This window comes from Chiloscyllium plagiosum, unplaced genomic scaffold (genome assembly GCF_037043375.1).
Source record: "Chiloscyllium plagiosum isolate Xiang-an unplaced genomic scaffold, Cpla_swu_hap1 HiC_scaffold_43, whole genome shotgun sequence".
NCBI lineage: Eukaryota > Metazoa > Chordata > Chondrichthyes > Orectolobiformes > Hemiscylliidae > Chiloscyllium > Chiloscyllium plagiosum.
In genome coordinates, this window is record NW_028270181.1 from 11,217,928 (window position 1) to 11,231,261 (window position 13,334).

A 13,334-nucleotide genomic window follows, 5' to 3' on the forward strand; every position below is an offset into this window, starting at 1 on the left:
TATGCAGATTAGGTGAAATGGCCATGCTAAATTGCCCGTAGTGTCCAGCGCTGTGCAGGCTGGGTGGATTAGCCATGGGAAGTGCAGGATTGCCTGGATAGAGTAGGGGGATGGGTCAGGGTGGGATGCTCTTCAGAGGGTCGGTGTGGACTTGTTGGGCCGAATGGCCTTCATTCGCACTGTAGGGGTTCTAATGATTCCTACATTACCACAGAGACCATACTTCATGGTTATCAAGACATTTAGTGAAACGTTCACATAAATGTAAGGTTTTTATATATCTTCATGTGGTTATTCATGGAATTAACTCTGAATTCAGGATGACTGAAAGTGCCACCACCTAAATACTAGAAGAAATACACATTTTAACATGAACCAATCAAGAATGATTTGAGCAAACAGTTTTAAATTAGTTGCATAGTATTTATTTCTGTATTATTTATATTTTTAGCACATTGTCTTCCTTCTCTCAAGGGTCCTCACTTTCAGACAGCTTTCTTCACCATCAATAAACCTGGCTGGCTCTGCAGAGTTTGGTAACTTAAACACACTTATTCCCTGTCGCTGGTGTTCCTGCTGCGATCTGAGAAACACCAGCTGGATGAGGGGTCATTGGCAAATTCTTTGGTCCGGAAGCCAAATAGAAACAGTAGGCACACGAACCAAATTAATTCTCTTGGCACCTGGATAATTCCAGGCAGGATATAGGCTGCACATCCCTGCTGCAAACTCTCCATTCTGGGCAGGTGAATGATGCTGCAGAGAGCAAGCCATTTGACCTGGATGGAAAGAACAGGTCAACACTGGCTCAACAACAAAAACATTCTTGGTTGGTGTTCCAATTATGCAAACAATGCAGCTTTCTAAATACAAAAAAAAAGTCCATGCATACTTGACACATGTTGATTATCTTTTGATTGAAGACTGTTAGAAAATAAAGAACTTCCTGCCAACAGACAGATTAGAAATCTCAAGAAGAAGGCACAACGAGAATATCCTGAAAACAGCAGCACGCAGCTTTACAGTAATTACTTCTAAAAAAATACAGACTGCTCACCTCCCTTTAAGCAATTAGTGGAGTTCATTTTTTTTCCCCTAGACAACTGCACACTTTGACAGCGACAGCATTTTCACTTACTGAGAAACTCACTCAGGGCAGAGGGGAATTAATAACCGTGCTGATGGTCTTAAAATGTTCTGGGAAGTGGAAGTGTACTCATTCAAACTTTGGCTAAATGAACATACTTGAAAATGCTGATAAAAACAGATTACACATTTACAAGCCAATACAAAACAGAATTAAATCCATAGAAGGAAGACAGAGAGGCTTTCACACATTGATGGGGCACGTTGTTTCTTTGGAGAACCTGCATCAAATTGTCTGTCACCTCAGCCGCTCACTTCCTCCTTAATCATTCGAGCCGCACAGCTGCAGCAGGAGTTTCCTGTAATCTCCAGAGGTGTCACCCTGGCAACAAAAGGAATCAAGAGAGGGGCCACTGATGAGAAGGACTGTTCAGAGGTTTTAACACTGAACAGCAAAGTGTGACACATCAACAAAATAAAACAAAGAACTGCAGATCTGAAACACAAAACACAAGTTGCTGAAGAAACTCAGCAAGTCTGCCAGCATCCATGGAGGCAAGACAGAGTTAACATTGAGTCCAGTGACTCTTCGTAGTGTTAAAAATCACACAACACCTGGTTATAGTTCAACAGGTTTATTTGGAAGTACTGGCTTTCAGATCGTTGCTCCATCATCAGGTAGCTGTGGAGCAGGATCATAAGACACAGAATTTTAATCTTTTGCTATAAATTCTGTGTCTTATGATCCTGCTCCACAGCAACCTGATAAAGGAGCAATGCTCTGAAAGCTAGCGCTTCCAAATAAACCTGTTGGACTATAACCTGGTGTTGCAGGATTTTTAACTTTGTCCACCCAGCACCTCCACATTTTCATAGTGTGACATGTCATCCCCCTACTGTATCTGCATTTAAGATTTGAAGGTTCCGGTGTTGGACTGGGATGGGCAAATTCAAAAATCACATGAGACCAGGTTATAGACCAATAGGTTTATTTGAAACCGCAAGCTCCTGTTGGACAATAACCTGGTGTCATGTAATTTTTGACTGTATTTAAGGTGTGACAGGAGACTGTCCGAGGACATGCAGGTCCTGGGCCTCCTCCACCGCCGCTCCCTCACCACCCGACGCCTGGAGGAAGAACACCTCATCTTCCGCCTCGGAACACTTCAACCCCATGGCATTAATGTGGATTTCACCAAGTTTCCTCATTTCCCCTTACCCCACCTCACCCCAGCTCCAACCTTCCAGCTCAGCACTGCCCTCATGATCTGTCCTACCTGCCTATCTTCCTTCTCACCTATCCACTCCACCCTCCTCTCTGACCTATCACCTTCATCCCCACCCCCATTCACCCATTGTACTCTTTGCTATTCCCCCACCCTCCTCTCTGATCAATCACCTCCATCCCTACCCCCATTAACCTATTGTACTCTATGCTACTTTCTCCCCACTCCCACCCCCCTCTCATTTATCTCTCCACTCTGCAGGCACCCTGCCTGTATTCCTGATGAAGGGCTTTTGCCCAAAACGTCGATTTTCCTGCTCCTCGGATGCTGCCTGACCTGCTGTACTTTTCCAGCACCATTCTAATCTAGACTCAGGAGACTGTTCCATTTGATCATTGCTGGTTTATATTGAACAGAAGCCTTGGAATTAATCCAATGGTGAGCTGGGTGTTATTGTGTCAGGTCAGATCCCCAATCTCTGCAAAGCTAGAAGAATCCAGCAGAGGGAGTGTTAAATGAAGGAAGAAGTCAAGGAGCCATTTAGCTCAGTGAGTCTCTCAATTCAGTGAGACAATGACCCAGAGCAATTGGCCTCGGTTCCTGATTAGACCAGACTTGTCTGTTGTCCGGTGGAGGTCCACATGTGAACTGTGCACAAGGACAGGCTGAAATATTGACTGACCAACACTGACCAAGCCTCCAGCACTCTCCAAAGCTCCTGTATTATTTCCAGGGAAATCTACTGCAGAGCAGAGATTTCAGAACGCTGTGGGACAGAGGGTCCATTCACAGGACTCAGTGGAAGTCAGCATTCAAGTATAGCAAATAGTTCAGAAGGCAAACAGAATGTCAGCCTTTATTGCACGGAGGATGAAGTATAGAAATGCATAGGCCTAGCTCCAAGTGTACATTGATGAGACCATACTCTGGAGTCCATGTCCAGTTTTGGTCACCTCAAAGAAGGGATGCATTTGCATTGGAAGCTGTTGAGAGAATGTTCACAAGGCCAATTTCTTGGAGGAGGGATTTGTTTAATCAGGAGATATTCAGCAGGTTGGGTCTCAATCTATTATTTGCCTTAACCACTGCAAACAATAGAATGTTCCACATTCTAACCACTGAGGACAGAAGATTCTTTAAATCCCCTATTGGATTTATTAGTGACGGACTGTCTTTTGCTTTGCAAAATTTAGCAGCAGATGCATGGGAACATCTCCCCTTCTGAAGTTGACACCATTGTGATATATCGTGATATGGAGATGAAAGTGTTGGACTGGTGTGAACAAAGTCAGAAGTCACACGACACCAGGTTATAGTCCAACAGGTTTACTTAAAATCACAAGCTTCGGAGCATGCCCTTTCATCAGGTGAAGTCACTTCACCTGACAAAGGGGCAACACTCCAAAAACTTGGGATTTAAAATAAACCTGTTGGGACTATAACCTAGTGTCGTGTGACTTCTGACTTTAGAAGTCTATCACCATTCCTTCATTGTCGCTGGGTCAAAACCCTTAAATGTCCTCCCTAACAATCTTGTCACTGTCTCTGCACCACAGAGTCATAGAGATGTACAGCATGGAAACTGACCCTTCGGCCTACAGTGGTGCAAGAAGGAGAATCACTACCTCACTGTCTCAAAGTTTAGTTGTGGGTGGGCAATATTGCTGGCCAGCCAGCAAAGCAAACATCCCACAAATTAACAAATGGTAGATCTACCCTATTTAACCCCAGTATAATGTAAGTTAAACTACGTCAAGGTTATCCATTAGCAGTCTTTCTCTCTCCAAAAAGGTGCTGGCTGTTGCTGGGCTATAGTTCCACAGGCACATCGATATTCCTATACCTCCCTGACAGGCCCATCCTTTATGTGCTTGCCTGCTACTTATTGGGAATAGTAAATGGAATTGAGGCAGCTTCCTGCCCTTCACTGAGCCAACACGAGAACCGTCCAGGTCACTTACACTATTTGTGTAAACATCTGTGTATCTTTTTAAGAGAGTTATGAGCCGGTTTCTGGTTTCATTTTTCTCATCCAATCTGGGATCAGCTCGTTAAGTCAACACAAATTAGCTACCATCTTCTATGCCGTGGGTAAAGTGTGAACAAAAGCTGCAAGCACAATGAACAGAAGCAGAGGAACTACCTCTTGCACACTGAGCACGTGTTAATGATAAAATGTGGAAGAGGCATAGTTACCGCTATGAAGGAGTACAGCGACTGTCCATACATCTTCTTGAACTCGGCCCGGATGTCCAACATATCAACCTCACAACGAGACACCATGATGCGAATCAGTGTTTTGTCATCTGTCCCCAAACCCTAAATGGGAAAGAGGGAAAACACACATACCAATAGGTGAGATACAAGGAACATTACTTGCCTAATTCTGCCTTCCTAAAGACCGACCATCAGTTTGTATTCCAAAAATTTGGCTGCTTCAATCCCATAGGAGAAAGTGAGGACTGCAGATGCTGGAGATCAGAATCAAAACGTACGGTGCTGGAAAAGCACAGCTGGTCAGGCAGCATCTGAGGAGCAGGAGAGTAAAAGTTTCACGCGCGAAGACCTTATGCCCAAAACATCGATTCTCCTGCTCCTCGGATGCTACCTGACTGGCTGTGCTTTGCCAGCACCAGACTGACTCTGATCTGCTTCATTCCCATCAGAATTATTCCATGTTCCTCCATTTCTTAGCTATGACAGTCGTGGCTGGAGTAGGCAGGGGTGTACTGCTAAAATCGATTATTCTTTTTAAAAGCAAATGGCAAAGATTTTTAATATCTTTATTCAAAACATCAATCATAGCACATCAATTGAAATTTCAATGCCAGTGCATTTACAGGGCCACATGACTAATAGATAGATTGTTGTCAAAGAGCATATTTTTTCAATGGGCTGAGATGGGATCTCAAGAGGAGATTGGTCTTGATCATACTGAATAGCAGAGCAGACTCAAGGGGCTGAACCACCCACTCAGCCTCCTGGATCCTGTTCAGAGTACTGACTGTACTCAACACAAGAAGATAATGTCCAATGTAGAGATGATTCCACAATTGAAGAGCTCTTATTTAAGTTACAAAGTGATCAGACAAGGCCAATCTTAAGAGAACAATCAGAAAACTAGACTGACAATGAGTAATAGTAATACACTACCCAAGCTCTATTGAGGAGAGAGAAGCAGAGATGAAACAAAAACCTTTTGTTGTTTTTTAAATATTGTACCAAAACCTGTGATGTACTCTCATTATTTTCTTTATTAAATTCCATAAAGTTCTAATTACAAACTAATTCACTCAGAATCACTGGCACAAAACATGCAAGGGAGAGGAAAATGTAATATTCATTCTCTGGGGAATAAAAACTGGGTGCATACAGAAAAAATATCTTCACCTTAAATATTCCAACATGTTTTTCTCACCCTTCCCCCTTCCTGCGGCCACTGTGAAAACCTGTGTTGTTTATCTTCTAGCATTAGTTCTGACAGATAATTTCCACTCAAAATATTAACTCATTTTTTTGCACATTGCAATTGCTCAAGTAAGTTGGGGACAAAACTCTTTCTATTGCTCGGTCACTAACTCAGAGAATTTCAAAATTTGGAACCTAGTTGGCTTGACTGCCGCTGGTGACACAAAATGAACGGGAGCAATATAATTGGTCTGGGTTAGGGGAATACAGGGTTTCCAGACATCTGAATTTCAAATGGGAGTTAAGAAACTGCATAAAAATAAACTGTTTGGTGATATAGATCTTGAGTGTCACAAAACAAAAGCATCCATTTTGTCAAAGCTTTTCAGCTTGCCCTCCTCAAAACATTCTCCTGATGTGGGCAACACAAGGAGCTTCAAGATGGCATTGATAGACTAGGCAGCGACCTGGCTCCTCAGCCCAGGACATGTCAATCCTTCCACGTTCTCCTCACCCTTTTCTTCCTCTAAGATTTGAAAGTGTTTTTCTTCTAATAAGAAAACTTAACTTGGAGAGGCTAAGAGCTGGAGCAGAGCAGCTGAAAATCAGAGTGGAGCGGGCAGGAGCGTGGAGCGGAGTGGGCTGGAGCGTGGAGCAGAGCGGGCTGGAGCGGGGATGGTTATTGAACTGGGGTCCTGTGCAGGCAGTCAGCAGCTTTAAAGTGTGGGAGTCCCTGAGCTGAGCTACTGCAATGTAATGTTTATCTGCAAGCTGTTTATCTGGCTGTAATATTTATTCTTTTAACCATGTCTTATTTCTAATTTATTCTATGAATCACTGCAAGGTAATGCAACTTATTGTAATACAGTCATAGAGATGTACAGCACGGAAACAGACCCTTCGGTCCAACTCATCCATGCTGACCAGATATCCTAAACTAACCTAATCCCATTTGCCAGCATTTGGCCCATATCCCTCTATACCCTTCCTGTTCATGTACCTATCCAGATGCCTTTTAAATGTTGTAATTGTACCAGCCTCCACCACTTCCTCTGGCAGCTCATTCCATACATACACACCACCCTCTGTGTGAAAATGTTGCCCCTGAGGTCTCTTTTATATTTTTACCCTCTCACCCTGAACCTGTGCCCTCTAATTCTGGACTCCCCCATCCCAGAGAAAGACCTTGTCGATTTACCCTATCCATGCCTCTCATGATTTTGTAAACCTCTATAAGGTCACCCCTCAGCCTCTGACGCTCCAGGGAAAACAATCCCAGCCTATTCAGCCTCTCTCTATAACTCAAAACCTCCAACCCTGGCAACATCCTTGTAAATCTTTTCTCAACCCTTTCAAGTTTCACAATATCCTTCCAATAGGAGGGAGACCAGAATTGTATGCAGTATTCCAAATGGCCTAACCAGTGTCCTGTACAGCTGCAACATGACCTCCCAACTCTTACACTCAATGCTCTGACCAATCTTCTTTATTCTTCTTTTGTATCTAAGATTTGTACCCAAGATGATGCTACGAGAGGAGACATTTTCTATTCAACACAGTTCTCGTCTCAAAAAATGCATAATTTTTTGTCCCTACAGTGTGGAAACATGCCCTTCGGCCCAACCAGTACACACTGACCCTCCGAAGAGTAACCCACCCAGACCCATTTCCCTCTGACTAATGCACCTAACACTATGGGCAATTTAGCATGGCCAATTCACCTGACCTGCACATCTTTGGAGTGTGGGAGGAAACTGGAGCACCCGGAGGAAACACACGCAGATACAGGGAGAATGTGCAAACTCCACATAGACATTCACCCCGAGGCTGGAATTGAACCTGGGAACCTGGTGCTGTGAGGCAGCAGTGCTAACCACTGAGCCACCGTGCCACCCTAATTTTTTAAAAGATATTTTTCTAGATCTTTTCTCATCCTAACTTCAAGAACCCTTGGCCCAAGCACCCTTCTCTGGTTGTAAGGGTAGACCATCACTCTGCTTTGCAGACCTTGTTGCATCCATGTTGAAACTGGTTGTGAGACATGCTAAAGCAGAGAAACTTGGCAGCTACTTTATCTCTGTTCCTCCTTGTGTCGTAAGGCAGACAGCTTCTACTCTGCACAGGAGGTCAGCAGCCTAACACAGCTTCAGTGCTGATCACACTAAGGTTCACACACTCCTCCACCATGAGACCACAATTTGAAATAAGCAAGTTTTGCAAAGATTTGTAGCACAGGTTGAGGTTCTGGATGTAGGTTTGCTCACTGAGCTGGAAGGTTCGTTTTCAGACATTTCATCATCACATTAGGTAACATCATCAGTGAGCTTCCCGACGAAGTGGGAAGCGGGTGGTGTGGCCCACTTTTTATTTATGTGTTTAGGTTTCCTTGGATTAGTGATGTAATTTCCTGCAGTGATGTGATTTCCTGTTCTTTTTCTCACGGGGAATCCCAATCAATGTGTTTGTTGATAGAGTTCTGGTTGGAATGACATGCGTCTAGGAATTCTTGTGCGTGTCTCTGTTTGGCTTGATTGATGTGGTGTCCCAGTCAAAGTGGTGTCCTTCCTCATTTGTATGTAAGGATACTAGTGAGAGTGAGTCATGTCTTTTTGTGGCTAGTGGATGTTCATGAGCAGTTGGACAAATGGGCAGAAAACTAGTCACCATGATACATGAACATCAACAAGCCACAAAAAGACAAGATCCACTCTCACTAGTATCCTTACATACAGATGAGGAAGGACACCATTTCGACTGGGACAGCACATCCATCCTAGGACAAGCCAAACAGAGACATGCCCAAGAATTCCTAGAACCATGGCATTCCATCCAGAACTCTATCAACAAACGCATTGACTTGAATCCCATTTACCACCCCCTGAGAAAAACAACCAGAAATGACATCACTTCAGGTAATGACATCACCAACCAAAAGAAACCTAAACACATAAATAAAAAGCAGGCCATACTACAAGTGCTTCATCTGGAGGTTCACTGATGATGTTACCTAGTATAGTGACGAAATGTCTGAAACCAAACCTTCCAGCTCAACGAGCAAACCTACAAGCTCAGCGAGCAAACCAACATTCAAAATAAGCAACGTGGTCCACCATTAAAACAGACTGAGGCAACTGGTACAATTCACCATATCAAACCCCAGCTAGATTCAGCACAGAATTACCAGGAAAATTGCACCAACCCCCTCCACATTGCTGGTGAAGGGCTTATATCTGAAACATCAACTCTCCTGCTCCTCAGATGTTGCCTGACCCGCTGTACTTTTCCAGCGCCACACATTTTGACTCTGTCACTCCAGCATCTGCAGTCCTCACTTTCTCCTTAAAGGGAGCTCTGTCAACTTTGGAGAGGAAGGGTGAAAGAACACACTCTAATACAGCAAACAACTTTAGAAGGGAGAATCAGTTGTATCAGCCCAGGAGAGAGCAAGCAAGGAGTATTGTTTGGGTATAAACAGGAGCTGATCTAGCAAAACAAGCTACGTAATAACATTAAGCTTTACCTTCATTGACTTGTAGAGTCTTTCAGCATAAAAGGCCGGGGTATTTCTCAGACATTTCACTGTGAAATGGACATTAGTGGTATGTTAGTCTTTGTCAATACATAGATCATAATCCAGTGGTACAATACACACACACACACACACACACACACAATCGAATGAAGGAACCAAAGACTCTCAGCAGCAAAAGTGAATGATCTTGTCCACAATATCAACCATTGATGGCAATACAACAAGGATCGGGAGTTGGCCAATCAGCCCTTTGCGCCTGCTGTACTATTTAATCGGATCATAGCTGGTCAATTCTATATTTCTACCTAAATGACTTTTATCCCTTTTTTAAATACGAATCTATCACTGCCTTAAAAAGTATTTATCAACTCTGCTTCCCAGCACCTTTTCAGGAAGTGTTATAAAAGGCACACAACACTCAAAAAAAAATCACCTAAACCTATGTTTCAAATGGGCAATTGCTGATTTTTTAGTTTAAAAAAAGTGAACTCCTAGGTCTAAATTCTCTGAAAAGCACTCTCCATTTCTTTCCTGCCAACGCCCCTTAGAATCTTATATGCTTCAACAATGCAATGCCCAGCTCTAGAATCACAGAATCCCTGCTGTGTGGAAGCAGATCATTCGGCCCATCGACTCCACACTGATCCTCTGAACAGCATCCTGCTCAGATCCGCTCCCAACCCCCACCTCTCTCCCTGTAACCTTGCATTTCCCATGGCTAATCCACCTAGCCTACATCTCCCTGAACACAATGGGCAATTTAGCATGACCAATTCACCCTAACGTGCACATCTTTAGACCGTGAAAGGAAACTGTAGCACCCAGAGGAAACCCACGCAGACGCAGGGAGAATGTGCAAACTCCACACAGATAGTCACCTAAGGGTGGAATCAAACCCTGGGTCCCTGGCACTGTGAGGCAGCAGTGCTAACCACTGAGCCATCATGCCACCCTCTAAAAGAGGTACAGACTGAAAAATACAGAGGTCATATATTCAGACAAAAAGTGTGGAGAATTCTTGAACAAATTCTACGTCGATTGGCAAGCTCCACAAACACTTTGAGAGAAAACTGAACCCTTGGTCAGTACTGAGGGGATTTAACTGGTGCTTGAGAACTGGAAACTGTAGCATATCATAGTGCTGCACTCAGGGTCCAACAGTCATACCCCATGATTCCTCGCATATACTCTGTTGCCAGTCTCAACCTGGCAAGAGCACTTTATGCTAATCAAGGTAAACCTCACAGTGCACTTTGTTGGGTAAGATTTTCTTTTCTATCAGCACCGTGGATTTAGCCGGACCAGCTCACCACCATCTTCCGAGGGCTATTACAGATGGGCAATAAACGCACGTTGCCCACATCTCACAGAGGGATCAAATAAAAGCTACGCCTACAAAAAGATTTACCAGACTCCTCATTTACAGATTCCGTCACTGTACCCCAGCTTTACATCCTTGTGTGGGTAACTCAGTTCTACTGTAGCTGCCCCTAGCTTTCCCTTGCATTGATAAAGCCTTTAGCCTTCATACTCCTATACCCTGATATCCTCTCTCAAGATCTTGCTGATTCACTAGGTATCTCCCCAACTGCAAAAGTCTCCTTTTCAGATGCACATTCAGCCACCTCCACTCTCCCCTTTCTCCATACTCCTTTTTGCGCAAGTTCCATAATCTTGTCCCATTTGCCAACATTTGGCCCATATCCCTTTAAGCTGTTCATATTCATATATCCATCCAGTTGCCTTTTAAATTTTGTAATTGTACCAGCCGCCACCACTTCCTCTGGCAGCACATTTCATATATGCACTACCCTCTGTGTGAAAAAGTAGCCACGGAGGTCCCTTTTAAATTTTCCCCCTCTCACCCTGAAAAGGGTTACACCCGAAACACTGACTTCTGCACCTCCTGATGCTACCTGGCTTGCTGTGTTCTTCCAGCCTCCTGCCTGTCTACCATAGAGCATTCTGCCAGGGTCAAATGTGAGAGCTCAAGATGCAGCAACTATCCTGTTTAGGAACACAACATTCTGACTCTAGGTGTATGCATTTAAGCCCCACCCCGGCAATGCCACTGGTCTAAAGCAAACACCACAATGTGGGAAAACAGAAACACCCAAAAACTAATCCACGTGATTACTACATTGCTGTTCAGGGCATCTTGCAGTGCACAGACTGGCAGATACCTTTCCATTGTCAATAACAAACACAATTTGAAAAGTGCCCACTGGCTATAGAACACTTAGAGACACCTTGAGGTTGTGAAGGATGCTATATAAATGCAAAATTTTATTTTATGAAGAAGGGTGGACGGCAGGAGGGCAGAGTCAGGAAAAAGAGCAGTTAAAAAAAACTAATATGCCAAGGATAATCTAAAGTAAAACATCCTGGGTATCTAGTAATTCAATACAGTCAGTAAGGCAGCTGTATTTTGATGGGAGTTTAATGAGTTTCTGCACAGAAGAGCTGCCAGAAATTTCTGATTGGTTCAAAATAGTGTAGTTTTAGGGTATACCACTAGATGGTGCAATTTGCCTGGTCAGGGAATACTGTGTTAAAGGGGAGCAGAATAGACTGAAGAATACTGGGTCCAGCACCACAGACAATTCCATTACCCCAATATAAAATTAGTTTCATTCTGTCCACTTCCTTAAGCTGCTTGCTACAGTGAGTACATGGAGTTACATAGGACATACAGTACACAAACTGGCCATTTGGCCCAAATGATCCTTCTAGAACTAACTGTAAGCTTATTCCAACTAAAATCACTGCTTCAAAATCCCTCTGGTCCCTTCTCTTTCATCCAGCCACCACTTCAAAATCAAATGCTGGCTGCTTTGGCTCCTCTCTCTGTGTGAAGTAGGACTCCTCATCGGCAAGTCAAGAGTGAGATAAACTGAAAACAGTAGCTGAACGAAGCAGAACTCTGACAGCAAAGCTAAAATGTCACAGGCCTCCTGTCATATTCCAAGATATGGCAATACATGCCGACAACAAATGACTGTACATTTCAAACATTCTGCTATGATCTAGACTCAAAATGTTGGCCTGCCCTCTCTCCACGGATGCTGCCCGACCCGCTGTCACCTCCAGCATTTTTTGTTTTCAGCACACATTCCAAACCTTACACTAGAATAGAAACTAGGACTGCCAAGTACCAGTGGTAGTGTCATTTCACAAACACTTCATGTCAAAGTCCTTTCGCTGCTGGTATAACAGAGCGGTTAATTTATTGCTAGATAACAGTGTGTTTAATTCATGCATGCAAACACTGACAACAATCTTTAGCTCTTTCAGGAGACCGTTGGCTCAAACAACCTGGTTTACAAATACTCAGATGGAATCTGTCCAGTGAAACCAAGGGCCAAGGACTCGGGCACAGATCAGAGACTCAGAATATAAAACACAACCAGCTCAAAGGGTGAAGACCAAATCAGAAAAGCTACCTGGAATAGGATTATTAAAACACCACACAACCATTTCAACAGGGGAAGACAAACTGTGGGAAATCCGCGAGAAAGCATTGGTTTTCAGCAGAGAGTAAGAGGGATGGACTTTCGTGTGACAATATGTCTGTAACTCAGGTAATTCAGGCTGGGGCAGTAGAATTCTACAGTTGTGTTGGCAGAGAGTTTTGCCCAGACAGTACAAACCAAGGCACACTCATTGTATTTCACTGATAAGTTACTGCCCAAGTGCTATATGTGGGAAATACTGTTTCATTGGGAGAAATCACCCTTTCCAGCGGCCTGCTGTGTGCACTCACACGGACACACACACATACACATACAGCGAAGACATGCACAAAAACCAACACCAACCTTTGCTGCACTAATCCACACAATGAGAATCCGGAAAGCATCAAAGAATGAAATACACGAGGGAAAAAACATTACCTGTGTATCGATACATAACATTTCTCTGCTCTCTCCTTAACTTTCCCCTCCTTTATCCAGAAAAATGGATTTCTCCAATCCATACCGTCCATTTTAAAATCCAGATTATGGAGTCCTGAAGAAGGGCTCATGCCCGAAACATCGATTCTCCTGCTCCTTGGATGCTGCCTGACATGCTGTGCTTTTCCA

The 13,334-nt window shown here is 43.7% G+C and overlaps 1 protein-coding gene across 2 annotated transcripts in view; it reads right to left on the reverse strand.

Moving 5' to 3' along the window:
• Window positions 1–402: 402 nt before the first annotated feature.
• The window catches only part of LOC122541888 (annexin A4), a 77,682-nt gene continuing 64,750 nt past the window's right edge, over window positions 403–13,334 (reverse strand). For both annotated transcript variants that reach the window (XM_043679055.2, XM_043679054.2), the window contains 3 exons: window positions 9,241–9,299; window positions 4,509–4,631; window positions 403–1,468 (listed from right to left, as the gene is read on the reverse strand). In XM_043679055.2, the coding sequence (XP_043534990.1) occupies window positions 1,409–1,468; window positions 4,509–4,631; window positions 9,241–9,299 (242 nt within the window). In that variant the 3' untranslated portion in view covers window positions 403–1,408. The remainder of the gene's footprint in view (window positions 1,469–4,508; window positions 4,632–9,240; window positions 9,300–13,334) is intronic.